The following is a 27330-nucleotide window of genomic DNA, read 5'->3' on the forward strand; positions in this document are numbered from 1 at the left end:
TCTCTTTGACATGATACAGTGAAGAGTTTTACATACCAAAGGCAAAAATTATCACAGAATTTTACTTTGTTTTTATAAGTGACAAATGAGGTATTACCACAGCTTTACAATGTTTATAGACATTTACACATATCCCCTGTTTCAGAAACAATGAGAGAGGGGCATGAAAGTGAAAGAAAAAGGTGGGAAAAGAAAGGAAAGGTAATGGAGAGAAAGGAAAACCTGAAACTTTTCTATTCAAGTTTCCCCTGCATAGTAAAATAAGTTCCTGGCAATTTGTTTAATACAGAGAAGGAAAGAGCTGCTGCTTCACTTTGAGTTGCACTAGATTCCTTGTCTTTACAGCCAGTATAATAGCTACTTCCTTAAGGTCAAAAGCCACCTATGTACATATTTCTAAATTTGTGCTGAAGTGCATGCTACTAAACAGAAGGGTGATCAGAATTCCTCGGGGGCCAGCAGCTCAGCCCTTGTGGTTTCTGAGCAAGTCACACAGACTTGGAGTTTGGAATGCTGAAGTCAGTCCAAGGTGCACCCGTTTCATATTGCTCCCTCTTGTGTTGTAATCTCCTTTGTTTTGTCCTTGTCTGTCTTGTTTGTTTTGGTTCCTTCTCTATCAAATTAATGTTACTGCAGTCATTTCACCATCACCTTCAGACAGGTCACAGCTTAGAATGATCATAGTCGGGTGTCTGCTGACAGGCCCCTATTCTTTCCTCCCCATGAGGAACATGAGATTGAAACTTTGCTTATACCAGCTCACAGTCTGTGAGATAAGGTCTTTCCGAGCCATAAATTCCTGGCTGCCTGGAAGGGACTTCAGGGACTAGAAGTGAGGATGCAGTGTGTCTGGTGTTTTTCCGTGAGGTGTCCCATGCTAGAAAATGACAGGGGAGAACATGTGGCTCTTACTTTTAGTTCATATCTGCTTATTTCTTGCCATTATTCCATCTTTCTTTCTCTCAGAGGTACTTGGTTGTTGCTTTTTTGTGTTATGGTTTCCTACAGGGAGTTAAGACCTGCTAGAGAAAATGAAGCACACAATTCAAGGCCCTGGAAAGCCGAATTACCTCATCATGGAGGGCCATGGGGAGTGTTTTGCTTAGTTATGAGTCAGTTCAAGGGCTCTCCTCAGTATCTTGAAGGGGAAGAGGCCTTCAATAAACCATATTACTTCAAAATGATGGCCATAACAAACTCTCCAACTTTCTTTCTTGTCCTTGACAACACAGGATCTGAAGGACTTAATGGCTGCGTTTTCTGTGCATGCCCTTGTAAAGAGGGGGCATGAATGTGCTGAAAGAATATTTAATGCTTCCTTACCATGCTTTTTGCAGGCACTTGGGTAAACCCAGACACAAATCAAATAGTGATTTCTTGCCTACTTTTTAAAATTGTTTTTCATGTAGGATGATTTTCAGTGAATTCTTTGAACTTTCTGTTTATATCTCAAGGGTTTGGTTTTTTTTCTTCTTTCAGTCAAAGAATCCACAAGGTTCACTTTATTTAAAAGGTGTTAAATGGCAAGCTGTTACAAAAAGATAAACCACTCGTTTTGAAGATAGTAGCTCAGCAGATTTCAAAGGAAGTTTATTTGGGCTGCTGCCACTACGGGCAGGTCTGGTAATACTTAATGGCTAATACAGAGGAGGTCACACATTAGACTAGTGCTGAAATTCTAAGCCACCATCTACTGACCGCTGCAACAGTTTACTTGTAGATATTACTACCCAGAGGTTTGACTTCTCTTTCAAGTATTTGAGAGAGACAGAGTTTGTTATACATGTTGCTTAGCTGGCCCAAGTCTTCAGGGATTTGATGCAGGCTTTCTCAATCTATTTTCAATTGTGTTGATTGTCCTCAATCAAATTTGAAAGTTCAGTAGCAGCATACTAAGGTATTGTCTGCTAGGTGATATTGATCATTGTGCTGCTGGGTTTCACAATAGCTCATGTATCATTTGGAAGAAACAGTGTCGAAATATATTGCAGAGAAGAGATTTTAGAGTATAACCGTTCTTCTAGATGACTTTCTTTAAGAAGCTGTCAGTTTGCCATTTGTCTTGGCAAGAATACTAAAGCTTCTAGTTAAATGCAGTAAATAACAATTTTGCACTATAACAACAAATTTCAAAAGGTCTTGAGGACAGTAGGCCTGGCCTTTCTCTATAGTTTAGCAGACAGATTGTTTATTTCTAACTATCTTTTGGAGTTATTTAATAAGGCCGATCTCAACTGACAGTGGCCTTACCTGTCAGTTTTCATAGTCATTCTTTGACTCCTTGGCCCTCTGTCATGATGCTGGTGTCTTGAATCCCTTTGGAGTCTTGGAAAGAGTAAACCATGTTGTCTTGTGACAGCAAACAGGCTCAGGCATTATTTTAGCCCTCTCAAGCTGTTGAACCCAAGAGCCTAGTCTTAGATGTTGTTTCATTTCCTGCTTGGTCCTCTTAACAACTGCTTGTGATAGAAAGCTGTAGTCAGGCAAGGTAAGTATTTCAGATAGGAATGTTTAATTGGTGCTTTTAAAATGCTGGCAAAATGGTGAAAATTGTTTTGTGTGAAGTAGATACATACAGACAGACAGATATCAATATTAAAGTCTCATGCTTTCCATAGCAGACTTCCTCTCTAGTTCTGTTCTCTAATATTTGGGCAAAGATTACAATTATTAATATGCTTTCTATGTTATGAGGTATTTTTTCAAGTCAGCATGGAAGAGTTGATTTTTTTTTTAATGGGTTTTTCTTTTTAGACTGTTGAAACATAGGTGTGTTCAGATTAGTGTTTAATAACCAAAACCTTTTGTTTCCGTTCTGTTACTGCTTTTCAAGGTTCTGTAGAATGCCTGCCAGTGGGAGGTGGGGTGAAAATCCACAAAACAACTTGAGTTTTCCATTGTATTAAGTAGTTCAGACTAAACAATATGTCTTCATAGCTTTCTTAATATTCTAACTCCCTGTTTTCTACCTTAATGCTTTCTTGCAGACAGGGAACGAGAACGCCAGAGAGTATCCACGGAATTAAACCCAAAGACTATGAATGGAGTAGAGCAGCATGAGTCTCCTCAGGCATCAGTTCAACTCCAGTGTAACCTAGGCAGGCCAAAGTCAAAATCTTCCTCAGTTAAATCACCCAATGCTACAACCCAACTTGAGACAAAGACAGACGATTCAGTCAAAAAAAGAGGTAAATTGGGTCCCTGGTTACTGTGTGCTGAGGTGATCAGACAGTTGAGGCCTCAGGGGGCAGGGGGAAGCACCTATGTGAAGAAGAGATATGTTGGAAAGTGAGAGCAGAATCATACTCAGCATAACAAAAATGAATAGAACAAATCGTAGTCTATTTAACTTTATAGTGAATGAAATTAAAAATAAAGAATTCGAATCAATAGTGCTGTTTCAACACTCACTTGCTTTGGAGAATGACTTTGAGCAGCGTGTTTAAAAAACTGAAAAGCACCATGGAAGGACTGTGGAAAAGTTGAATCTTTGGACTTCAGTAGGATAACCAGTTTGCCCTAATGTGGGCAAATAAAATGTTGAATTATTCCTGCTCCCTCATTCAGAAAAACAAAAAACAGATTTCTGACTTTTGTGCAATTTTTGCTTTCTATTTTAGGGCCAAACATTGAAAAATCAGTAAAAGACTTGCAGCGTTGCACTGTTTCTCTAACCAGATACCGTATGATGATTAAAGAGGAAGTGGATAATTCAGTGAAGAAGATTAAAGCTGCTTTTGCAGAATTACACAGCTGGTAGGTAAATCAGCTGGAGAGATCCATCAGTACCACCTGAGAAGAGGGGCTAATGAGGCCACTGGCATTGGTGGGGAGGGGTCACTGACGCCCTGTGTGTTTGCAGCATTTTGGTTTCATCAAACAAAACCCATGTGGTACCCCCAAGTAATCCTCACCAACCACAAATATATGCATAAGTGTATATTTACATACATAAAAGGGGACAAAACTACAGTTCTTTGGGGAAAAAAAAGAATCTCATTATGTTGTTTGGGTTTTTTTTCCCCCAAGTGATCCATCTTGACTTAATTGTTTTGTATCAAGTTCAGTGGCAGCATATCTGATCTGCAGCTTTTCTAAAAATCCTGTCTATGGGGTTTTCTGAAATCTCTTTACCTTCTTTAAATCTCTTCTTTCTATACTACTACTTTGATCTTATCTTCTTTGGCAGACAGTCCTTTACTGTCTCTTCATTTCCCATTATCTTTGCTACTTATCCCACCATTCTTTGATTTTTCTTTCCCTCATAGTTTCTTCCCCCATCCATCACTTCATTTCCAGTTCTCATCTCTAATCGTTCTTTGTCTTCGTTCTTTTATCTCTTTCTTTTTTCTAGTTCTTTTCTATTATAATTTTGGTTATTCCTGATCCTCAGCGATGTCTACGCCCTTTGAAAATTTGTAGCTGAAATAATTGCTGTAGTAGCGAGCTGTATATTTTGAATATACTTGTCATAGAAAAATGTTTTCTAGTTTGAGTTTTACTTGGCCTTTCGTTAAGCATAGATCCTATATAAAACCCATGCATTATACAGCATTGCAGTAAACAAGGAATCGTATTAAAATATACAGGATTTGGTTACAAATCACAGAAAAGTACAAAAACCTTTCACCCTTAATTCATCCATAATATTTGTCAGTATTTTTATGAGCATACTTTGTATTATGAGCATACTACAAAAGTGCTGTAGTATTAGCAGAATTTTAACTCTGGACTTCAGTGGTGCATTCGTTGTCTTCAGTGATGCATCTGAAGTGACTTCTGTGCCACTGGGGCTCCGCTTCTATATGGGCAGAAAGTCGAAGCACTGCTGAGCTGATTAGTGGAAGATTCTGTTGCACTGAGCCAGCAGTGCATCTGGCTGTCTAGCAGAGAGTCTTGTTTCTGTCTCTGTACTCCAATGAACATAGGCTGTGATCATCAGTTGTACTAAACTCTAGTATTGTGAGGAGTGCTCTGGAGCCAGCATAGCGATGGTTGCTTACAAACTAAAGTGCAGTAATTATATTGTAATTATAGAAAAATTAAGTAAAATTCATCAGTCCCCTGCACTTTTTTATGGTAGTTCTCAGAGGTGGTTTTATATGGCTTTAGAAAATTTATGAAACATTTATGGTTTCTATTAAGAAGGCTGTGACCTTTTCTCTGAGTAAACTTACAGTTTGGTCTCATTTGCTGTGTAGTTCTCACTATAATATTTTTTGTAACAGTGTTAAAAATACATAATGTCCCTTGTATCTAATCTTGTTTCCAGGCAGTCATGGTCAATTCGGTCTTTAAACAATAGTCACTCTGGGCATGGAACAGGCTTAAAACTATTGTAATCTAAAACTGTGGGGTGAGGTGCTATATTAGTAACTTCAGAACTGAAATTCTTCATTATTCGTGTTTTAACTTGAAAAACACTGAAGTTGCATTGCCTAATCTATAATATGTTCTTTAATAGGTCAGCTTAATAGGGGAAACAACAGAATGACCACAAAACAGTATGTAAATCCAGGTCAACTTTAAATGATGAAAAATAGCCTGGAAGAATTTTGAACATTCTTCATTTTAATTTTTCCTCCTACCAGCTTCAGGGCATAAATTACTGGAATGTAACAGACCTGAATATTCAGGCCTCACAAAGCAATTTCATGCATGTAATATTGCAACATAATATTGCAACAAGAACAGCATAATGTCAGGACATATTTATGAAAATCTCAATGTGGGCTACATTGCTTTTGTCATCTCATAACCTAATATTTAGGGTTTTTTTCTTCAAATGATTGAAGAGAAAATTTGGTTTAAATACTAAAGTGAATGACTTAACACCTTCTTTGCTAAAATGAAAAACAGGTTTGATATATATTACGTGACTTTGTGGCTTAAACTCTGAAAAAGATGGGAAGAGCTGTCTTTAGTATCTCATTTATAAGAAGTTGCTGCCAACTGCTCTATATTAACTGGATTTGAGTAAAAAATCACCAGGGCCAGCGATGCATACAGCTTCAGACCTCATGGAGTCAAAAGATCACATTCCCAGGCTGAACAGTTTAGTTTGTGTTATTTACATGGCAGTTTCCTTGCTTCAGAGTTGGACAAAGCTTCACTAGTGGTAGCAGGAGGATAGGGTAGCTAGGCATGCAGACTCTTGCTTATTTATCACCCTCCTTGGGCATTGGAATTCCGCTGTGGCAGTCAACTTGTTTATCATGGGAAAAAAATTATAGAATCGTAGAAGTGTTTGGGTTGGAAAGGACCTTAAAGATTATCTAGTTCCATCCACAGCTGAACTGTTGTTCCCAGGATGCTATGGAGTGACCAAAATGACAGTGATATCTGGTCGTCTTTGTGAGAGTGATTCCAAAGCTTTTTGCAAGTTATTCTTCCAGTTGCTGCTGGAGTGTGGATTGGTTGAGGTGTAAAACAGATAAACATACAACAGCGGCTAAGTGCTGTCTGTGGTCAGAACTGCAGGGAATGCTTTAATGGGATGAACACAGTAACCAAGATGGGAGCTTAACCGGTTCGTGTTACACACAGCTGTCACCACCCAAGAGGTTTTAGCGAAGCTAAATGAAGTCGGAAGCTTTAATCTTGTATTGCAGCTGAATGCTAAGGCACATTACTACTTTGTTGTTGTTCTTTGGTTTTCTTCCTTTGGGAGTAGGATAAAAGATCCCTTTTTTAGCCTTCTTTTTGCATTTACTGTCAAGATCAGAATCAAAACTGCATTTGAGGAGGCAGTAATCTTCTGGACTTCCTTATAATCTTTTTTTAATCTTTTCATGATTTTACCAATCACAGAAACGATGGAGAAGTGAAAAGATAACGTCATGTATCTTCCTCCTACCTCCAGATAGTATAGCAAACCATGATCATGGAGATAAATGAATAGCATGTGTGGCCTAAGATGTCCCGAAAGCTTCAGCAGAAAAAATCACAAGAACTTTCCCTTTTAAACAGCAGAAACTTCTAAGTGATAGTTATCAGTAGAAGTCCATGTCTCTGTCTTGCTCAGTATTTCACAGCTTGTCCTAACTGATGAAGGGAAATTACTCCTTAATACTCTCAGTCAGCACTGTACTGCAATTTAAAAGTCACCTACCAGTGCATACCACTGTCCCACAATTCAAAAAAGGAGTGGTATAGAGCAGCATGCTGTGGACACTTGTAAATGCTTGGGAAAGAAAATACAAAGCTTGCTTCCAGGTTTAACCGTTTAATGAAATGGGGCCAGAAAAAATCCCATAAAGATGTTTTTTTAATAAAGCTGCAGTGGGCTTACTTTCTCTTTCAGGAGTGTCCCAGTTGGAGTTCCTGCCAACTGGAGTAATTCTCTGAATGCTCAGAACAAGTGATAACAACTTGCTTTTACACAATGCTTTTCATGCCAGAAGTCACCAGAGCATTTTACAGGCCATGGGCTGGACCACACAAGGCACTTTGCCCTACTCTGTGAGAATTCTTTTGCAGTCTCACGTGGATTGTGCTTCTGGTACGATCTGGCACTCTCATCACCCCTGCTCGTGCAGGGCTTTCTGCCACGTTGCTTTCCCCAAGGCTATGAGAGCACAAGGCGGAGCAAGCTGAAAGGCACTGTTTCTCTGATGTGCATCTGAAAATTATGAGGAAGATTCTTCTAACAGTGCTTCTTGAGCCAGTATTTCTCCCCATTGCATCTTGGTTTGGTGTATGGTTCTCAGGAACACTTGTGTGAGTAAGAACGTAAGCTGCTCTGCTTACTGCTTGATGTAAAACATGTTGGAGCATAGCCATGTCTCACAATAGTGTAGGGCAAGAAAAAGAGTAATACCAAATAGTGCTTAAGTTGCAGGAAAAGGTCAGAAAAGCTAGGTGAACTCTCTTCTCAATAGAGTGAGCTTGAGGCATTTGTTGCCAGGGTTAAAGCCCATCTGATATAATTATGCTCTTGCTTTTCTACCAAGAGACTGAATAATAATCTTTGGGGTAAAAAGAGAGCCCCAGGAATCCGAGTGAAATGTGTGGAGCACAAAAGAAGCCATAGTTCCCCATAACACCTCTTGCCAGAAAATCATTTTCACATACTGGGCATCCACACAGTCATATGGAGCACTAAAAGGAAACATCTGCCACTTGCCCATACAGTCTGCTTCCAACCACAAATGGAAAATAGTCTGTAGAAAATATTAAGGCCAAGTTTAATTACACTGCACACAGAACTGGACCAAAGACAGACAAGCTTCCTCTACTCTTTGCATCTCAAACACATTGGTATGTTTTATAAAGAGCATGAAAACCAACACAGTTGATTTTTTGAATGAACAAAAAGCCCTTGAAAGCTGCACCATAGGCTGGATAAAAAATTGCCTCTGACATAATACTGGGGAAATTGAGTTTGGTAATACTAACAATTTTTAAATCCATTTTAATGTATGTTTTATATTTTTACATGATATTTTAATATGTATTTTTATACATTTAGGGAACAACTGGAAAGCAAGTACTGTATGTTTTGGGAAGATAAAACAGTTTTTCTATTGCTTTCTAGGTTAAAATCAAAGCAAAGGAAGAATGGGGAAAAATGGGTCATTTATAAGAACATAATTGTGTCTGTACTAACTCAGTGCTGGGCGATGAGCAATGCTGCCAGTGCTCACAGGCTCACAGTTGCAGAGCAGTGAGTGAACACAGTCGTCCCTTTTCTGGGACCCTTACTTGGCAAATGGTAAAAGATGATGGTTTTCTGTTACTCAGAGCCCAGAAACAGTGGCACCAGATGAAGAACTGCCTGTTTGTGTTAGTGATGTGGCAGTATAGAGCATGGGCAGATGGCTGGAAAGGCCAGGACTGGTATTGCTTTATACTGAACAGAGTTCCTGTGCTATTTCTTTGTGTTTCCAGGCAGTTCGCATTAGCTTTCTGCCTCTGTCTGTCAGCTGACCTGTGGTAGTCTTTATGCCTCTGAAGTATGGATTTTCAAATCCTCTCGCAATTTGTTCTGATATTTGTTTGCCTGTCAGTCACGCAATGCAGTCTGTAACCTTGCCAGTGCGGAGAAGGAAAAAATGGTCTCCCAGATACTTAGGTTTCCTTGAGCACAGGTGGGTTTTCAGGTACCTTCAAAGCCCCTGGACCCTGCTTCTACTGCCTGGGGGTCTGGGAGTCTGATCTAATAGCTCTGGCCTCAGGCTCACTACTGCCTGCAGAGCTACAGCACTGGGAGAGGGGCTTGTGCTTGCTCTCTTCTCATGACCTCCAGCAGTTTGGGGTTACTCTTGCTGTGTATTGGCGGAGAGAACAGACAGAGCTCATGAAATTGGAGGAGTTGGGTTTCAGTGAGATACATCATGTCCCGCTTCTGGCCCCTTTGTCTTTTACAAATACTTGTTTTATCCCTGTGTTTTTTACTACACTTGTGAAGACAGATTACAGAGGTGAAATCCAGAGGTGGATTACGTTGTCTCTTAGCATGTTGTTCATACTTCATGGCTTCATGTCTCTCTCTTTCCTCCCAGTCATTCGTAGGTATTTGTTGTCCTCAGTAAAACACAAGCACATGTCGTTTTTGGGGTCCTGCAGGTAGGTTGTTGCTTTTCATGCATGTCATTGTGGATGTAAAGTGAATATATCCTTTTTGATCTCATCAGACTAAGGAGAAATCTAACTTATTAAACATATGTAGGGAGTAACAGTCTCAACAAATTTCAACAGATGTTAGCCCAAAGAGCCAGACTCTTACTTTCTTTGTGGCTACTTTCCAGGGTGCTTTTGGGAAAGTTACCTCTCCTCTGTAGCAGAAGCCCAAAAAGGACCACAGCCTTCTGCCTTGCCAGAGTGTATTTGGGCTAAAGTATGTAAAACCAGTAAGATATTCTGGTACCGCAGTAGTTGTATCAGAACTGAGGGTCAGATAGGAAATAAATACTTATACAAATTTGTGTCAAAATGCGCAGGATGCTATTGAGCCATGGTGCGACTCGCACTCAGTTGTTGAAACTGCCAAATCCAGAGGTGCAATGCCTTCATTTCTAAATAAATAAAATTTGGAAGCATTCTTTCAGGAAAAGGTTGTCCATGTCAGTTTTCAGCTTAAACAAGTATTTATGATCAGGCAATAAACTTCTAACTGTTTGTAAAGAGATCTTAAAAATGCAAAGAAACCTTCAATTACGATGGCTTTGCCAGGCCCCACTGTGATAGCTCTCTGCTAAACAGAACATTAGTGAAGGTACATAAAGAATAACACAAAATCACTTGAATAACTGAAAGCCTTTCAGTATTTTTACTTCTACCAGATGGTACACTGCAGAGGGAAGGATTTCAGTGAAATTGATTTATTCTGTCTTTTGTTTGTCTCCTTATTGTCAGACTGTATTTGTGGTCAGAATGAAAATTCATGTAATCTGGTTTGCTGTGTAAACATCCTGCGTGTGCTAATACAGTGATCAAATAACTATTTTCAAGCACCATGAACATTAAAATACCGTTGAGCTAATACTGGAAGAATATAATTTCCTGAAACATTGCAAAATATGTAATGTAACAACTGCTATTCCTACAGGTTTATTAACATAAGGAAAACCTGAAGTATCATTTCTCCAGTTACAATATAGCACAGCTGTTCTGTAATCCTATACTATCCTATAAATCCTTTTTAATCCTATAAAACTTGTAGTCACCCATTACAGGTTATCGGGCTTTATACTTACGTTCTCAGCACATCATTATAGCTCCTTATGTTTAAAGTCCAACAGAGTTCTGGTGTTTTGGATTCAGGTGGGTGATTTGTTGTGAAGTACACAGTTGGTTTAGTGGTTCTTATCAGTTGTCTTTTCACTCCACCTTTGGGTCAAATATGTTCATGCTAGAAGGGAAATGTGTACAGGAAATAAGGCGTAATACTTAAAAGACCAACACTGATCTTGTCAGGACTATCCCATGAATTTGTATGTAATCTCAGTTCAGATAGAGCAGCGACAGTAACTACTGACGTCCCTCAAACTTGCTTAAGTTTGGCAGCAGGTTGTTAACTAGCACAACTTTAAGGAGCTACTGGGGTCTGTTCCAAAGCCCACTAACAGAAAAAGTTACTGGAGAATAGTGTGTGTTTTGGGGGTTGGTTTGTTTTGAAGCTTAAGCTGGCAGACTCTGGCTGTGTCCCACAAATAAGTCCCTAATGAAAAAAGGACTTGAATTGTACCTCAGTGTTCTGGTGTCTCACCTGCTGAAGCAGACCCCCGAAGGTGACCATGAAAAATAAAAGCTCTTTTCCCCTACCAGATGAAAAGCCCTACTGCAGTTGTTCAGAACGCCACACCTCACTGCTGACTGTGTCTTCCTCAGTCTCCAACATTGATTTCCACTGATAGATAAAGCTGGTTCAGGGCAGAGCAAATCTTATTAAACACCTCAAGGAGAAAATTGGCATTTTGGGGAGTTTAAAAGGGTTTTGAAAGGACTCATTTGAATTACACTCTTAACAATAACTTCTGTGCCATGCAGCCGTGGCTTACCTTTGTGATTTGTGTCAGCATGTGTGCCTCCATGTCAGCTTGGTCTCTTTATTTCCCCATCTTTCCAGACGCAATAGGTTTATCATTATCAGAAGGAAAAAAGATTCTGGTCATCTGGAACCCTTGTGACTCTCATCAGTAAAGCTATAATTCAGCCAGCCTAGCAATTGAAGCAGCTTTTCTGAAGAGGCACTAATAACTTTAATCATTTTTGTGGGATTTTGAGGTATTGCAGCTGACTGAAAATTTCTTTTTCACTGTGCAAGCACCAAATTTCATGCAGTAAACTAGAGGAAGATTAATCGGTTACCAGTAATGTCAGAACAAATTCAGAATTTGTTCTGAGTGTGAAACTGTGAAATGAGGCAGCTGTCAGCGTAATTTACCCCTGTCATTGCTGTGCTGGCAGCTCACTGCAGTTTGGCATTTGCAGCTCTTTTGCCATTGTATGCTAGTGTGAATTCTGCCAGCCTGCGTAAGTCCAAGGCACGAGTACTGTCCATTTGACCAGGAATACGACACTTACACTCTTGTCTTCAGACTCGGTTCAGCAAAATGAATTCTCAAGAGCTGCTATCTCTACTGCTGCATCTCGTATCTCTACAGCACGAGCACTGGCTGTTCCCTGGTGCCATTTACATGTTCTCTATATTAAGCCTCTGCCTTGCTGTGTTCCTTCAACAAAATTGTCTCCTTCCTGAACCCCATCTCAAAATTTCATCTGGTTATTAAAATCAAACAGTGCTGAATCCTGTGCTGCAAACTACAGATACTCACCTGCGATGAACAATGATACGATGCTGATAGCTTGAGCTTGGTGCCCGAGTCCTGATCCTGAAAAAGTGAGGGGTGAGAGAAGAACAGAATCAGTTCTTTCAGAAGAGGGGTGTGGCAAAGGCAAACAGAAAAGAAAGAGGTATTTCTTTTCTGGCTTAACCATTGGTCATGGATTATAAGACTTGCTTGATTCAGATCTGTCCTTGAGCCTGGTCAATGGGAGATGGGATTTGAGTCCCAGCATTTGCTCCAGTGTGTATTGTAAATGTGTATTATAGATAAAAACCTGAACATCTGTAGCAGAACTGACATACAGTACAGCAAGGGATCCTACAGACTGATGATGAGGGCGTGGATTCAGGTACACGCAGAGAGGGAAGTGGTAGAACCAAGTTCTGCAGTTATCACAGGAGTCTCAAATGGTATTATGGAATATACTCAAGTGCTGATATTGGGAAGGAGAAGAGACAGCTGAAGCCTGATAGAATGTTAGTGCTAAGAATACTCAGAGAAAATTGACAGTGCTATGACCTCTGCAGAACCTCAGCTAAAGAAACATCTTTGTGATCTTAACCCTGGCTCCTACCATCTGTAGAAGACCCAAGAGAAACAACGTAACTAGAGAGGAAGGAATTAGCAGAATGTTTGCCTTGAGGTGTCTTTAGATCTGAAATGTACTCTGTTCCTTGCTCTGCTAGAGTTCGAATCTGGTGATACGTGAGTGCAGAAAGTTCTAATAGCATCATCCAGTATCCAGTTCTTCTCCAAAGCACAGCAGTGGCTGCAGGCTGTGCACTGGAGTGTATCAGCTTGGTGTAACATGTTGGTATCAAGTGGACACTAAGAAACAAAATGCATTTCCAGGAGGCGTTGCTGAGCCAAGCTTTGAGTGATTTTCAATGATAGTCAATGATGAACACTATGATCTGATCATAATCAACCTACTGAGCCTGAGTAGGGCATTATTCCAGAAAATACAGTAAAACCAGTTAAACTTCTCATGAATTAAGAAGCTGCTCAGCTTAAGTGGCTCTCTGAGCTTCAAGTGAAAGCAGTAAGATCTTAGCAGGAGCTAGAGATAAGATTTGAATTGTTGATTTTTCCATAGTGTTCTTGTCCTTTCTTGTATATCTGTTAGCATTTAGTTTTCTCTTTGTGTTTATCTTTTGCCCTTTTTTTATCCAGTTTTCTAGCTTGCTTTGTTACTTTCATTTGTTCCTAACTTTGCCAAGTTCCTGATGAAGAGTTGATCAGTTTTGCACTGAAGTTCTCTTATGTGACTAGAAAGTAATCAAATTGATTCCTACTCCATTTCCTAAATAATTGACCCTTAAGCAAACTAAGAAGAAAACAGCATTTCCTCATGCTAGTTGGCCTATGACATTTCTAAAGAAATATTAACTTACCCCATTATTCTGTGATAGTAGTTCTTGATTTCCAGGCTGAGAAATGTGCCTATACGCTTCCAGATGAGGAATGAGTGTGTTTCTTTCCTTTTGTTTAGAGGGAGTTAATTTTTTCAGCTGGTATAAGTTAGTACAGCTGCATGGTCTTCAGGGAAGGGCAACCTCATGAAGATCTGTCTGTTAAAGAAACTAGTCTTATGTTGGCAAAGGCACCAAATACTCCTCTTGTTTTATTCTTCAGTTTTCCCAGTTAGTTTGTATCTACAAGCAAAGTACTCAGGTGCTTGTTCTTCAAATTCATCGGAGTCCTGGCATCTACTACTACACCATCCAAATGCTTTCCTGGAATGTTCATCAGAGACCACACAAAAACCTTAGGAGTGGAAAACTGTCTAGTAACAGATGAGATATAAAATACGATAAATACAGGACTGATGTGTTATCATTCTCATTCTGGTGTTAAAAGTGCCTTTATTTGGCATCAAAATAAGATATTAGGGGCCAAGCAGTTTAGCAAGGGTCTGTTGTTGGAGTGGGCAGAGAGCAGCTATGGAATGAGCTGGGACAAAATACAGTACTGATGAGCTCTGCTGTTGTGAACTGGCTGCTTGTGTAGTTTTCCAGCCAGAAGTTTATGCTTATATAACCTGTGTAGTACACTAGGGAGGTGCTTTTGTGACAAAGATGGCTAAGGAGAAAACACGTAGACTCTCTAAATTTAGGAGAAAGTACTAAAGACCATTAAAATCTTGTATTTGTGTAGAGGGTAGAAACAGGTGAGAACTTAAAAGACTCATTTCAGCCACCTGCTGTGAAAACCAAGAAACTTTATTATATAATGTAGTTACAAAAGCTAATTGAAAACAGATTAATTCTGAAAAGCTATTGGTATTTAGATTAGCAAGATGGAATCATCACCTGCCTGTTTGGAGTCCAAGCTTAATGCCTATACCTGGAGAATATTGAGGGCCAACTGGGACAAGTGTGTCCTTTCAGTCCTTAACTGATTTGCTCTACCATAGAAAACCCTGATGGTTTATTTCCTCTGGTGTGTAGGTCAAACTAAATTGATCAGGCAGTCCAAAACAATGGTTTTAGTGTTGTTTATATGTATGAAACAGAAAAATGTGCTATGCTCGGTTTTATTGTATTGCTGCATGCTTTGCCATCGCCCAACCTGCTTCTGTCCCTCTTGTTGGCTATTGGGAGGCAAGGTAAAGGTAGTAGCCTCTCCTCCTCCAAGTGTCATGGTTGATTGGTCAAACCCAAGGGTAAAACTTTGCAGAACTTCTGTTGCAAACCTCCTGTACGAGCTTGGTTAATTTCTGGGAAGATTTCAAGGAAAATTGCATGGCACTCAAAGATATTCTGGCTGGTTAATTTCTGGTTAAGTCAGCTGCCATGTGTTTGCCACACTGCAGGCTCCCTAATCTTTCTCTGGTTTAGTTAACCCATCAGTCCTTCTCCCTTCTGTAAGTCTTCTATCTTTGATTTCTGCACACTGAACTCTATAGGATCCTTCTTTCTTTCCTAAGGGCATTCTGGACAAATGTTTTGTTCTTGAGTTTTCTGTAATGTCTTCCTTCTGATCAAAGCTAGTTCAAATACAACTCAGTGTCTTCACTGGGTACAAAAGCTTATGTTTAAGGATATATTTTAGTGCAAGGGTTGAGAACTCCACTCTTCCCTTGAGTGTGTGCCTGGCATTTACTCCTGATGTTTGACCTGCTTTTTGCGATTTTCCCCCAGCTGCCTGAGTTTACTCACTTATGCAAACATAAACATTAGCATTGGTGGTGTTTATTAAACGTGAACATGACTAAGAATAACCCAGTGAGGGGAAAATGGAGTGGCACACCAGAGCACTCTCCACTGGAGCGCATTCTGCAGTGGTGCTGTTTCATTGAACAATGTCTCTGGGTTGATGATGTGAACAATTTACCAGACCTGCTGTCTGCTTTCAGTAGACCAAACTGATCACGTAACACTTTGATAGCTTAAAAGCACTATCAGTGCTTGCACACTAGACATTTGTGAAAGGAGAGTCACAAGAGACCTTGGGGAAAGCCAGGTAAAAGTGGAACCTCACCTTCCCAGTACTGGAGAGAATTGCGGGTGGGGGCATGAAAACTGATCTCCATTATGGAGCCATATTAATGCTTATTTACATCACAATTTTCTTGTTACCCTGCCATATTTTGCAAGAATATCTCTGTTTAAGGAAGAGAAGAACTTCTTTCCACACAGCTCTCACTTTGTTTTGTTCTTAATATTGTGCCAAGAGTTAAGATGGATAAACCTGGGTGGATATTCTGCAATGGAATATCTAGCTTAATTAGGAAACAGGCTGTTTAGTCATTTGACAACTGCTGTGCCCAGGTAAAGCCAAGTGACTTCCACATCAGAGCAGACACATGGAGAGGCCAGTGAGATGGTTATGTAAATCAGCATACACTGATGATCACTAATTTCTTGTAGCCAGCTTGCCTAGCTGTTTCTTCAGTTTTCATTAAGTCATATTAACTTCAAAACTGCCCATAACTAAGGTCTGAAGACTTTGTGTAGTTATGTCTTTTGATACTGATGGAGTTCTAGCATGGATTAAATTATGGGTTTTTTTCTTTTTTTTTTTTTCATTTTCTAGCATCGTAGACAAAGAAGTGTCATTAATGGCAGAAATTGATAAAGTTAAAGAAGAAGCCAGTAAGTAAAAATATACACAGGGAACTTTTGGTATAGTCATGGAAACATTTGTTTTGTTTGGCAGAAAATTGCACAGTCTGTAAGTTTGGTTAGCAGCTTTCCAGTGTCTTTCATATAAGGATTGTGCATCAAAATTTCAGGATTATGAAATTAAGATAAACCAAAGGTTCATCTGAAGTTAGATTTAAATTATTTATTATTACTGACTGCTCCTTTTTTTCCTATTGTTTGTCAATTACTTTGTTTCTATGTCTTAATCACTGTTTGTTTCCTTATATTAGATATATGAGTTAGAATACTGAAACCTACTAGAGAGTAAGTTACTGTGTGACCTTGCATAGCTTTAAGGGATAGTCATCAAGCATATGTATTAGAACAACAAATAAAAATTAAACCCCCCAGATGTTTACTGGAGCCTGTTTTCTTAACTGTCTGTGGGAGTTGATCTGATTCTTGGCTTTCCTCATCTCTGATTTTTGCACAGGTAAGATATATTTTGGTTTGTGGGAGGAAAAAAGAAAGAAAAGGCAAGATGAGCCATGTGTCAGAATACCACAAGATTTGGCTTACGCTCCATCTGAGACATGGTATTTGTGGCCCAGTAATCCAGGGGATGTGTTTCAATAGAGAGTACTAAGCAAGAAACCAAAGACTAACTGAAGTATTATTAGAATGATACCTTGCCTGGCAGATGACAGTATCACTGATGTGTATGCATACAATCCTTTTATTGATTTGTGAATTTAAGGCCATTCCAAGGAGGATGAAAAATATATGTAACATTCTTGAATGCTTCATTTGCATTTAGACCTCTCATTTAGCTCACAAATGTATACTAGTTAAATATTTATTTAAAAAACATCTAAATCTGCCATTGCTAGGCAAGTGTCTTGCGATTGTGTATGTGTGGAAGCTAAATGGTACAAGATTGCCAATAGTTTCAGTTTGGAATTTTGTATTCTAACTTTTCTAGTACTAACAATAAATAGATGTGGATTTAGAGGTCTCTGTTATTCTCGGGAGAAGTCGTGGATGGAAATATACCAGCAGCATTTTGGTTATGTGCAGAGAACAGATAGCCGTAATCAGCTACAGAGCATCTGCTCACTCCCAGGAAAACCAGTGGTAAAATTCCCATTAATATCAGCAGACATGAATTTAATCCCTAACTGCATGAACAAACACGCTCTGGAAATCCACTGACCTGGGCTGATGGTATCCTAGAGCCCCTTCATTAATTTTGGCCAGGTATAATAGTAGTTTTTGTGGAAAGTAAACCTAATTCATATCTAGAATCAGGCATGTGAAGTGCTGTGTTTGCACATGGCAGGTTGTTTCCCTGCTTTCATGCCAACTCCACATGTGACACTGGATGGCCCCTGTACCTGTCTAACAGTTTCTGCTGTCTCAAGATTTGTAGGCTTATAAAGTGCCTTCACAACCTTAGGCAGAAAGTTGTTTTAGGACTGTAATATGCTAACTGAGATTTACATTATTGTTTATTTTCACATCTCTTTGCTGCACTGGAGGACTGTTTTACAGTGGGTAATATTATTCTTACTGTCAATGCTAGGAAAATTCCAAACATGATAATTTCAGGGTCTTTTAGAAAATGGGTATTTGACTGACATCTCATGTGGCGATAAGTGCCAGTATGAAATGACATGGTATGGTTTGGGCAGTCACTTCAGCAAAGGGGATGCTGACCTTGGGGGTAAACAATATTAGCATTATCTAAAATAAGCAATAAAGCAAAATTAATGAACAGGGGAAAACAGCTAACAATAAACTGTTCTTTTAATCTGATAAAAGTTTCTCAGACTTGTAGACTGTATTCCACAAAATGAAATTAAAGGATCAGCTAGAGACATAAATACACACCTGTTGGTAGCATAAGTAACAACATAGGGACAGATTTATCAACAGGGCTAAAGGAACTATAGCCACCCTCTGCCTTCCCTGCCTTGTGAGACACACGCTTCTCTATCGTACGGTTTGGTTGCTCGCACACAGCTGTACAGCCACAGCTTTGTCTCCCTGTGCCTGCACTAGAATAGGTTGCCCATAGAGGTGGTAGATGCCCCATCCCAGGAAACATTCAAGGCCAGGCTGGATGTGGTTCTGAGCAACATTATCTAGTTGGAATATGTCCCTGGTTATTGCAGAGGGGTTGGACTACGTGACCTCTGAAGATCCCTTCCAACCCAAACTATTACATGATTCTGTGATACTTTCAAAAGAAGGTGATTAAGTAAATGCTAATGGGTTGAGAAACAAACTCTCTCTGAAATATCATTATTTCTCACCTAAAAAAAATGGCATTATGAAGTATGAGCTAGTAAGGTGACTTTCTAAGTCTGCTCTGGAAATCTGTGGCAAAAGAAGGCAAAGAATCCAAGGTCTCCACAGCTGTAACGGAGTCTGTGGTCTCAGGGTAGTTTACAGCAACTACCACTTACCCTGGCTATAGGCGTAAGCTCTAGACAAAAGACTGTTTGTTATTATTTTACCTTTAGATGCTGTCTTTCCTCTCTGCCATAAATACTGATCCCAGCAGCCTTCAAAAAAATCAGTTGTTGCTTTTACATTAAGTCACCATGTAGGTAATAGAGTTTGCATATATTAAATTTTCCACAAAAATTGTAATGTCATATTATCCTGCATGTAAATAGACTGTTGCTTTGTGGTTTGTGATTTATCTTTTCCTAAAGAACACAACTATTCACCCTTTCCTTATACAAAATACACAGGATAGGAAGTAGTGAATATTTAGTATTTTTCATAGAGACTGTTGGCCTTTGCAATACTGCTTTGCTGTTGAAACAGCAACTGTGTATACTCTGTACTTAAAAGCAGAATTGCAATGCAGGTGATTTTCAAGTCAGCTATATATGAGCAGACTTTTTTCAGAGGAACTGAAGTGCCTCTGTGTAAATAAATACAGTGTGTCTTCAGAAACAGGCTGTTGACTCAAGGTAATGCTGCTTTCCATGTCTCCATGGAAGGCTCCTTGATCTCATGCTTAAAAATAAAGCACTGCAAATCTCAAAACAACGTGTCTCTGCCCTGTTTGTCTAAACGTTGAAAGATTGGTTTTACTTTGATTTTCTGAGAACTATCCCATTTCCAGATCTTTTTTTACCATCAGGCAGTTCAGTTAAATATGCTGATTGACTTAATCTGTGCAAGCAGCATATTGGAAGTCCAGTTGAAGTCAGAGATCAGAGATGTGTGTTTTCATCTCACTTGTGATGTACAGTGTTAATGCCCAAAGAGTAATGAATTACAGTGCACTTTACCTTCCTGGCATTAATTATTGACTCTTGGTATTTGGCAGTGGAAATCCTGACTGCTCGGCAGAAGAAAGCTGAGGAGCTGAAGAGACTGACAGACCTAGCCAGTCAGATGGCTGAAGCACAACTGTCTGAACTCAGGGCTGAAATTAAGGTCAGGCATTGACTTCTGCTTGGGTATTTCTTCACATAAATGCCAAGAAAGAGCTGTCATGTTGACATGCCCATGCTGTTCATTCCTGCTATGGGCCAAAGGGTAACTAGTGAGTAACTAGTGTTACATGGGGAAAGCATAGCTTCTTAAAGCAGCATAGCACCTGTGAGCAGTGTACAGCCACTATCAGAGAAATGTAAGCTATCCCTTCGTAAGTGTAGCAATGGAGAGTTTTGCTGTTTGTGTATCATTTCTCAGACTCAGTTAACAAGTAAACGTGTTAGCATCAGCTTCAGTGATCAAACACATATACTCCATTGAAATGACCCACTTCCCAAGTGTGGGAGTGATCCACCCATCATTGGGCTATGAGACATGTAATTTGGTAAGGATGGGAAAATACTTGGTTCTGCAAAGAGATCCTGCGTACTGGGCAGGGTCAAGAGATTGCTGAGCCTTGAAGTGAACTTAAGATAGAATTTAGGCAATCCCAAGCACAAATACAGGCTGAATGGAGATGGGACTGAGAACAACCCTAAGTACTTGGGAGTGTTGGTTGACAAAAAGCTCAACATAACCTGGCAGTGTGCACTTGCAGCCCAGAAACCAACCATGTCCCAGTCTGCGTCAAAAGGGGCGTAACCAGCAAATCAAAGGAAATGATCCTGCCCCTCTACTCTGCCCTTATGAGACACAATCTGGAGTACTACATCCAGCTTTTGGGGTCCCCAACACAAGAGGGACATGGGCCTGCTCAAGCGAGTCTGGAGGGAGCCACGAAGATGATCTGAGGGCTGGAGCACATTGTCTGTGGAGACAGGCTGAGAGAGCTGGGCTTCAGCCTGGAGAAAGCTCAGGGGAGACCTGATAGCAGCCTTCCAATAGCTAAAGGGGGCCTACAAGAAATCTGGAGGGGACTTCTTACAAGGGCATGTAGGAATAGGATGAGGGGGAATGGCTTTAAGCTGACAGAGGGTAGGTTTAGATTAGATATTAGGAAGCTCTTTACTGTGAGGGTGGTGAGGCATGGGGACAGGTTGCTGAGAGAAGTTGTGGCTGCCCCATCCCTGGAACTGTTCAAGGCCAGGCTGGACATGGGTTTGAGCAACTTGGTCTAGTGGAAGGTATCTGTGGAGATGGCAGGCAGATTGGACTAGATGATCTTTTAAGGTCCTTTCCAGCCCAAAGCATTCTATGATTGGTTTTCTATACCATCCATGTAGTCTTGCTCAGAATGCAAATCACTGTTAACTTGTCTGTATTTTTGCAGCACTTTGTGAGTGAACGGAAATATGATGAAGAGTTGGGCAGGTCTGCACGATTTTCCTGTGATACAGAACAGCTGAAGACCCAAATTCAGCTCTGTGGAGAGAGTAAGTGCTGGTGATTTCTCCCACCAAAGTTCTCACAAGATAGTGTTCCACATACCTGTTCAGGAAATGCTGGCAGAAATAACGGCATGTGCACTGCCAGTGTGTGTGTGCAGCAAGCCTGACATGAATGGTGTGTCTGGATGCAGCAGTCTTGCTGGTAATTCGCAAGTCAAGTTTACAGAATGCAATATGTTACACTCGCTTTACATGTGCTGCACAGTCAGTCCATCTGCATGTGCACAGTGCCCTCTTTGTCAGAGATTTCTAGGCATTACTCGGAAGGAAAACAGTTTCAGGAAGAGAGATAATGTTTTCAAGCAGTTACTAGAAATAGAAAAAAGATAGAATATCCCACAGTCTGCCAGTGATCCTGTGAGTGCACAGCTGCAGAACTGTCGACTTGAGGCATAACCAGTGTAACTCATTAGACTGTTAGAATTACTTTTGCAGAACACTTTGAAGATGCATCTAACCCCGTATCCTGTCCCTCATTGAAGCCAGTGACTCAGGATGTGTCAAAGGAAGGCATAAGCTTCCCAGTAATATATCTGATTGTTCACAGTCACTTCATAGACCCTTATACCCTGAAGCTTAAGAGATTGAAAATTCTACCAAGGTTATCCTGGGTAATATAACCACAGCTGCTGTTGATACAGCCATGGATGATTTTTTTTTAACTCGCTGAACTATTTTCCTAAATAACCTCCAGCTGCAGTTAATTCTGCAAGTTAATTATTTATACTTCATTTCAGTAAAGCATTACATAAGCATAGTTTGCAGACCTGTTGAAATCAGGTCAGTAAAGTCAAAAGAACAGCTATTGCAGGGAAGCAGTGCAGTCTTACAGATGACTGATAGTGCACTGGCCTTCTGAAGAATTTAACTGTAATCTGCTCTTTGTGACCTTAGATAAGCAACTCATGCTGTTGGCATGTCTTTGATAAGAGCTGCTTGGTGCAAAGCATGTTTCGGTTTGGAGCATCACACAATGAGGCCTATGCCCAATGGTGGGATGTACCTTTCTTTTTACATCTTTTCTGTTAAAGTACATTTTTATGACAAGCACCTGTTTTTTTTTTATGTGGGCTTCCATGTGCAGCAGTCTGGTTTAGACAGGAGACAGGAGTAGTATTCAGTGACATCTGCCCTCACTAAAATTAGGACAGAAAGCTCAGTTCTTTGTGCAGATTGTTGCATTGTTTTTCTGAAGAGGACACCTTGTGGGAGAAATAGCTGATGTTGATGTAAGTAAGAACCTCAAAAAACCTAACAGATTATGTCAGTAGCTAAAATTATTCCGCATCTTTTTTTTTCTCTGTACTAAAAGGGGAAAAATAGAAGTACCTTTTAGATAGAACGAGAGGTGTCTCAGTGAAGTGAGCCTCTGGTTTGTCATCTGTGCCACAAGGAAATGGGAAAATTCCATAATCAGAGAAATCAGAACAGCAAATTAAGATCAAGAACCTACTTCAGTATCCTCAGAGTCCTCTTTGAGACTGCTTAGGGACCATTGCACAGAAGCAGGCAGCTTGGAAGAGCTTGTGGAAAGGCAGAGAGGTAGGAATCAAGTATTTGACGTGCTTCACATCCAGACATGGAAGTGGCTAAAAAAACAGGCAGTCTCAAAATACTAAGAATTGGGAAGCAGGAATGTACAGAGCAGAGGTGAGCAATACTGGTTCCTGATGGTGCTTACATTGCTTTCAGTTCCAGTTTGTATAGATATACATGGTTCAGAAGAACCTTTGTTAACCACCTCCTTGAGAGGAATGAGCCTAATTCCAACACTAGTTATCTGGCTTACTTCATTATTTAAAGTAAGGCTGAAACAGTACTACCAAGATAAACTGTAAGCAGGGTAAGAATAGAGCCTTGTGTTTAGATGTTGATATTTAACTGATAATATGGAATTCTTGGTTTTTTTATAGTTTCCCATCCAAAGAACAACTATTCCTCAAGAACACCATGTAGTTCGGTGCTGTCTTCAATGACCTCGCATGCAACAACTGGCAAGCAGAATGCTCACACCAGAAAGTTCTCTAGTAATGCCAAGAACTCTGATAATAAATCAGCCAGCGCTAAAGTACAAAGTCATCTTTCTCCCAATCCTACAGAAGCTGCTTCCCAAGGAATCCCAGCAAATAAGCAGGTAAGAAACAAGTTATGAACTAAACCAAATTATTCTTAAAAAATCAGAAAATAGGCAGCATTGACAGTTGTTAATACAAAATCAAATACTGGCTTGCAGTTTGTATATTTAATGCCTAATTTTTGAAAATATGGAAGTATGTATTTTCCAGCTTCACTTTCAATGCAATGTGAACACACAAGGTGGAAATACCAGAAATGCCATAGCAGCAAAGACCACTGTTTGGTTTTCAGAAGTGACTCATAGCAGTTAATAAGTGAAAAAGAAAACCCATCCGTAATACCTGCTAATTGCCCTATGTGCTACGATGGAGAAACATTTATTCCTGAAGCTTGACAAATGTTAAAGCATGATTATTAGATAGGCTTCAAAACTGGAATCCTGCCAGGTTTAAAAGCATGTTACTTCAGAAGCTTTAGAATACAGCTTTTAATACAGCTATTGTGGTATACTGGTACCTGTTTCATTATAAGAGCACCTTAGAATGTCCTTGTACTGTTGTGCTTAGGTAAAGCTGCCACTGAAGTGTCTCTGAATTTTATCCCAGTAAGGATTTTAGGCTCAAGTAGGTGCTTGAAGGGAATCATAGGAGCATTACATAATGTCAGTGCATGTATGGAATCAGCTGCCTTTGCAGTCATGCAAGTAAAGCGATTCAGCCACTCCCACTAAGGATCAAATCTTCCTCTGAGCAAGGTACCACAATGAACATCTCTCCCACCATGTGGATTTTTAACTTGACTTTAATTTACATATTTCTGTTCTTCCTGCTTACTGTAGTTTTTACACAATACTAGCAGAGGTATTTTTGTGATTTTGGAAAAAAACAGCATTAAGTTCTTCAATGCTTCTTAGCTGCTTGCTGTTGAGATGTCCAGTATTTCATTCCCTTCTCTGTATTCTCTTGAATCATGGCAGATTTTAATTTGGCATCAGTAGTGAACCTGCCATCTATATTTCCAGGCTACTCAGATGTAGCATGTTACTCACAGTTCAGTTTTCAAGTGTTATAAATAGAGAGCTCTAGCAACAATTGAAACCGTATAGTGTTTTCCCCTCTCCTAGTTATGCTGTAGATTTTATTCTGCAATTTTTGGTAACTGATTGCTGTATTTCTTGTCCTGTTGGAAAGACTCAGATAATATAAAAGTTATCAATTTCTTTCTGGGTAGAATGGGCCTTCTAGCCAGAGACGAAGATTCAACCCACAGCACCAAAACATCCGGCTCAATGGATCTCTTAAGTCACAAGGTGCCAGTAATGAGGCAGATCAAAATAATATAAAGAGTGGTTCCAGGTCTGAACACAGAAGACAGCAGCATAACACCTTCAGATCAAAAAACAAAGGAGCTATGAAAAATCAAGAGCAGTCTACAACTACAAGGACCACAGAGAATCCAACACATTCAGAAAAGACCCGGCGAAAGCATCATACACCAGACACCGCAGATCACAGGCCTTTCCAAGGCAGTGTTGGCAGAGCGTCTCAATGCAATTTATGTCCTGCGAGGATGGAGGTCTCTACTGATAACACTGTTCTTTCAGTTCCAGCTGTGACTTTGGTGGCTTAAAATGTTACCGTGATGCCAGGCAGAGAAGTCTAATCTCTCCATTTTAGTTTCTTGCTCAAGTTGCCTGTTGGTGAGGAAGATAAGTCAGAATATAATCATTTAAAATCTGTTGCTGCTTAAAAGTTGTTGGTATTTTTATTATTTACTAATTATCAAAATTAATTCATACTTTCAGGGCTTTCCCCAATATGTTCACAGTTATTTTCTCATGACGGTATAGAATCTTATCAAAGCAGCGTTTACTACTTAGAAAAATGATTGGAGAAATGAATTGATAATTAAATTCATAATAGTGAAAACCTGTTGTAGATACGTGGTTATACCAGTCAACATTATTGGGTTTTAGAGAAGCCAGTGTTAGAAGGATCCCAGGAAGTTTGTCTGCTGTGGTCTGCAATGAAATCAGATAATCTTGTAGAATTTTTCAGCAAATCTCTATACACCTCTTTCTTTCTGTGCGTGTATACACGTACATGCATGCACACTGTATACACAGAGTATTGGTATATACGAGAACATTTGAAAAAGCACTACATTTGATTTTAGCTTATTATTCCATAATCTGAGATCTTTAAATTCAAGTATAAATTGTATTAAATGTCTTACATATTGGTATTTTTCATTGACAAACTATTTTTATGAGGCTGAGGAAAATCACTCATTTCTTGAGTTTGGAATGTATATAGTCATGGCTATTCAGATGCACAACCCTGTTTTCCATCCTTATCAGCCACTTTTCTATGACTAGTTGGATTTATTTTTTTGCATATGAAAGCTGCAGGTCTTCTAGACTTGAATCCAAATTATTTTTCTATATTTTTGCTGTAGGAACCATCTGTCCATAACGAGAGCTATGACTAATAAATTTGTTACAGCAACATGCACCAGAATGTGGAGGTACATATTTGAGCAGATGCTACATCCGTCTGAGTTTTTTATTGAAATAAAAATCTTACTTAGTCTTAATGTTCTGATTCTGTATTTCAGAAAACCTGTTTCTTCAGAAAATTAAAATCTTCTTTCTAAAATGCTTTGGTGTTTGCTGCTTTGCAGTGTCTAACCTTTGTGATGTCATTCAAACGGTATTTGATTAATACAACTGGTATCAGTGAGAGGCTTTCAGATGAGTTTGGATTAAGACCAGGCTTTTGCTTTTAGCTACATTCTAATACCTCAAGTGCATGGAACAGAACCTTCACATGAGAGCCGCTCCATCCTGGACATACTTCTAATACAAGTTATTATTTAACACAGTAAGGTGCCAGAATCCAGACCTGGCATTAAGTGAACTAGTGGCCTGAGTGTCAGAATGAGAAAGGTGTAAAAGGTCAGTAGGACAGATCTCCCACTTAAGTCAGTAAGAGTGGGACACTTGTGGACAATGGCAGAGGGATGGAAGAACATGATCTTTAAGGTCCTTTCCAACCCAAACCATTCTGTGATCTTTAAAAGTTTATTCCTGGGTTATTGTCTGCATAATTTCTGTTAGCTGACTGCATGCTTCCTTAGGACTGACTGGTTTATTTGTCCTCTGTGGCCTGTGAAAAACGGTCTCAAAGTGTAGCGTGAGGCACATTCCTTATCCGGGCTTATTAATTTATTATTTTTATTTCTCTTGATATGTGTATACAGTTTTCCACCTGACTCTAAAAGGCAAATATCTCATCTTCATCTGGAAGACTGGTGAAAGAAAAATAAACATGCCTAGGTAAACACTGGCTTTCTTAGCATTGTAAGCACTGCTTCTATCCTAGTTGATTACCTACCCTGCTTTAAAGCTGAATGTTTTGAGTACATGGAACTGAAATTCCAGAATCTGTGTGATGCACACCCATCAGATAGGCAGCTTTTCAAAATCTATCTTCTGCCTTCAGTTTGACCTGTAACCTCACTTTAAGAGATGTAATCATAATGTCTATACAGATATTACACAGGAATTTTATTACATTGTCCTTGCATAATTCGTGAAATCTGTCTCTTCTTCTAACCCCTCCTAAGATAAGATAATCTAATGTATAAATAATGATGCTTACTCCTTCCTTAATATCTTCTCCAAATGACAGGATTATTGAAAGTTATTTTATTCCATAAATCAGCTTCTCACAAGCAGGCTTCTGCCAGTAAATAAAATCTGTAACATTAGTCATAGCACAACAGGACCACCTTGCACTCCTCAGTCCCAGCTAGCCTTTGATGTACTGGAGGCTCAGTATGTGACAGACCCAGGACTAACAGGTGAGAGAGAGCACTTTCCTTCAGGCTGTGATACAAACACACTTTGTTTTGAGAGATACAAGTGTAGGTTTGAGTGGGCTGGGGAGCAGGCTGGTTCTGGGAACACTGTAATCCTTGCACCTCAAGTGTGGGTTAGTATCACAGTATATGTTTTAACAGCATTCCATG

At 39.7% G+C, this 27330-nt stretch overlaps 1 protein-coding gene across 2 annotated transcripts in view; it reads left to right on the forward strand.

The window, feature by feature from the left end:
• Positions 1 to 25955, forward strand: part of SPATS2L (spermatogenesis associated serine rich 2 like) — an 84095-nt gene extending 58140 nt beyond the window's left edge. For both annotated transcript variants that reach the window (XM_062619708.1, XM_062619709.1), the window contains exons 7-13: positions 2988 to 3188; positions 3621 to 3756; positions 16329 to 16387; positions 19725 to 19834; positions 21105 to 21207; positions 23136 to 23356; positions 24529 to 25955. In XM_062619708.1, coding sequence (XP_062475692.1) covers positions 2988 to 3188; positions 3621 to 3756; positions 16329 to 16387; positions 19725 to 19834; positions 21105 to 21207; positions 23136 to 23356; positions 24529 to 24927 — 1229 coding nt within the window. In that variant the 3' untranslated portion in view covers positions 24928 to 25955. The remainder of the gene's footprint in view (positions 1 to 2987; positions 3189 to 3620; positions 3757 to 16328; positions 16388 to 19724; positions 19835 to 21104; positions 21208 to 23135; positions 23357 to 24528) is intronic.
• The last annotated feature ends 1375 nt before the right edge of the window (positions 25956 to 27330 follow it).

The sequence above is a fragment of the Pezoporus occidentalis genome, unplaced genomic scaffold, assembly GCF_034315485.1.
Source record: "Pezoporus occidentalis ecotype Australia unplaced genomic scaffold, CSIRO_AGI_Poc_V1 ctg213, whole genome shotgun sequence".
NCBI lineage: Eukaryota > Metazoa > Chordata > Aves > Psittaciformes > Psittacidae > Pezoporus > Pezoporus occidentalis.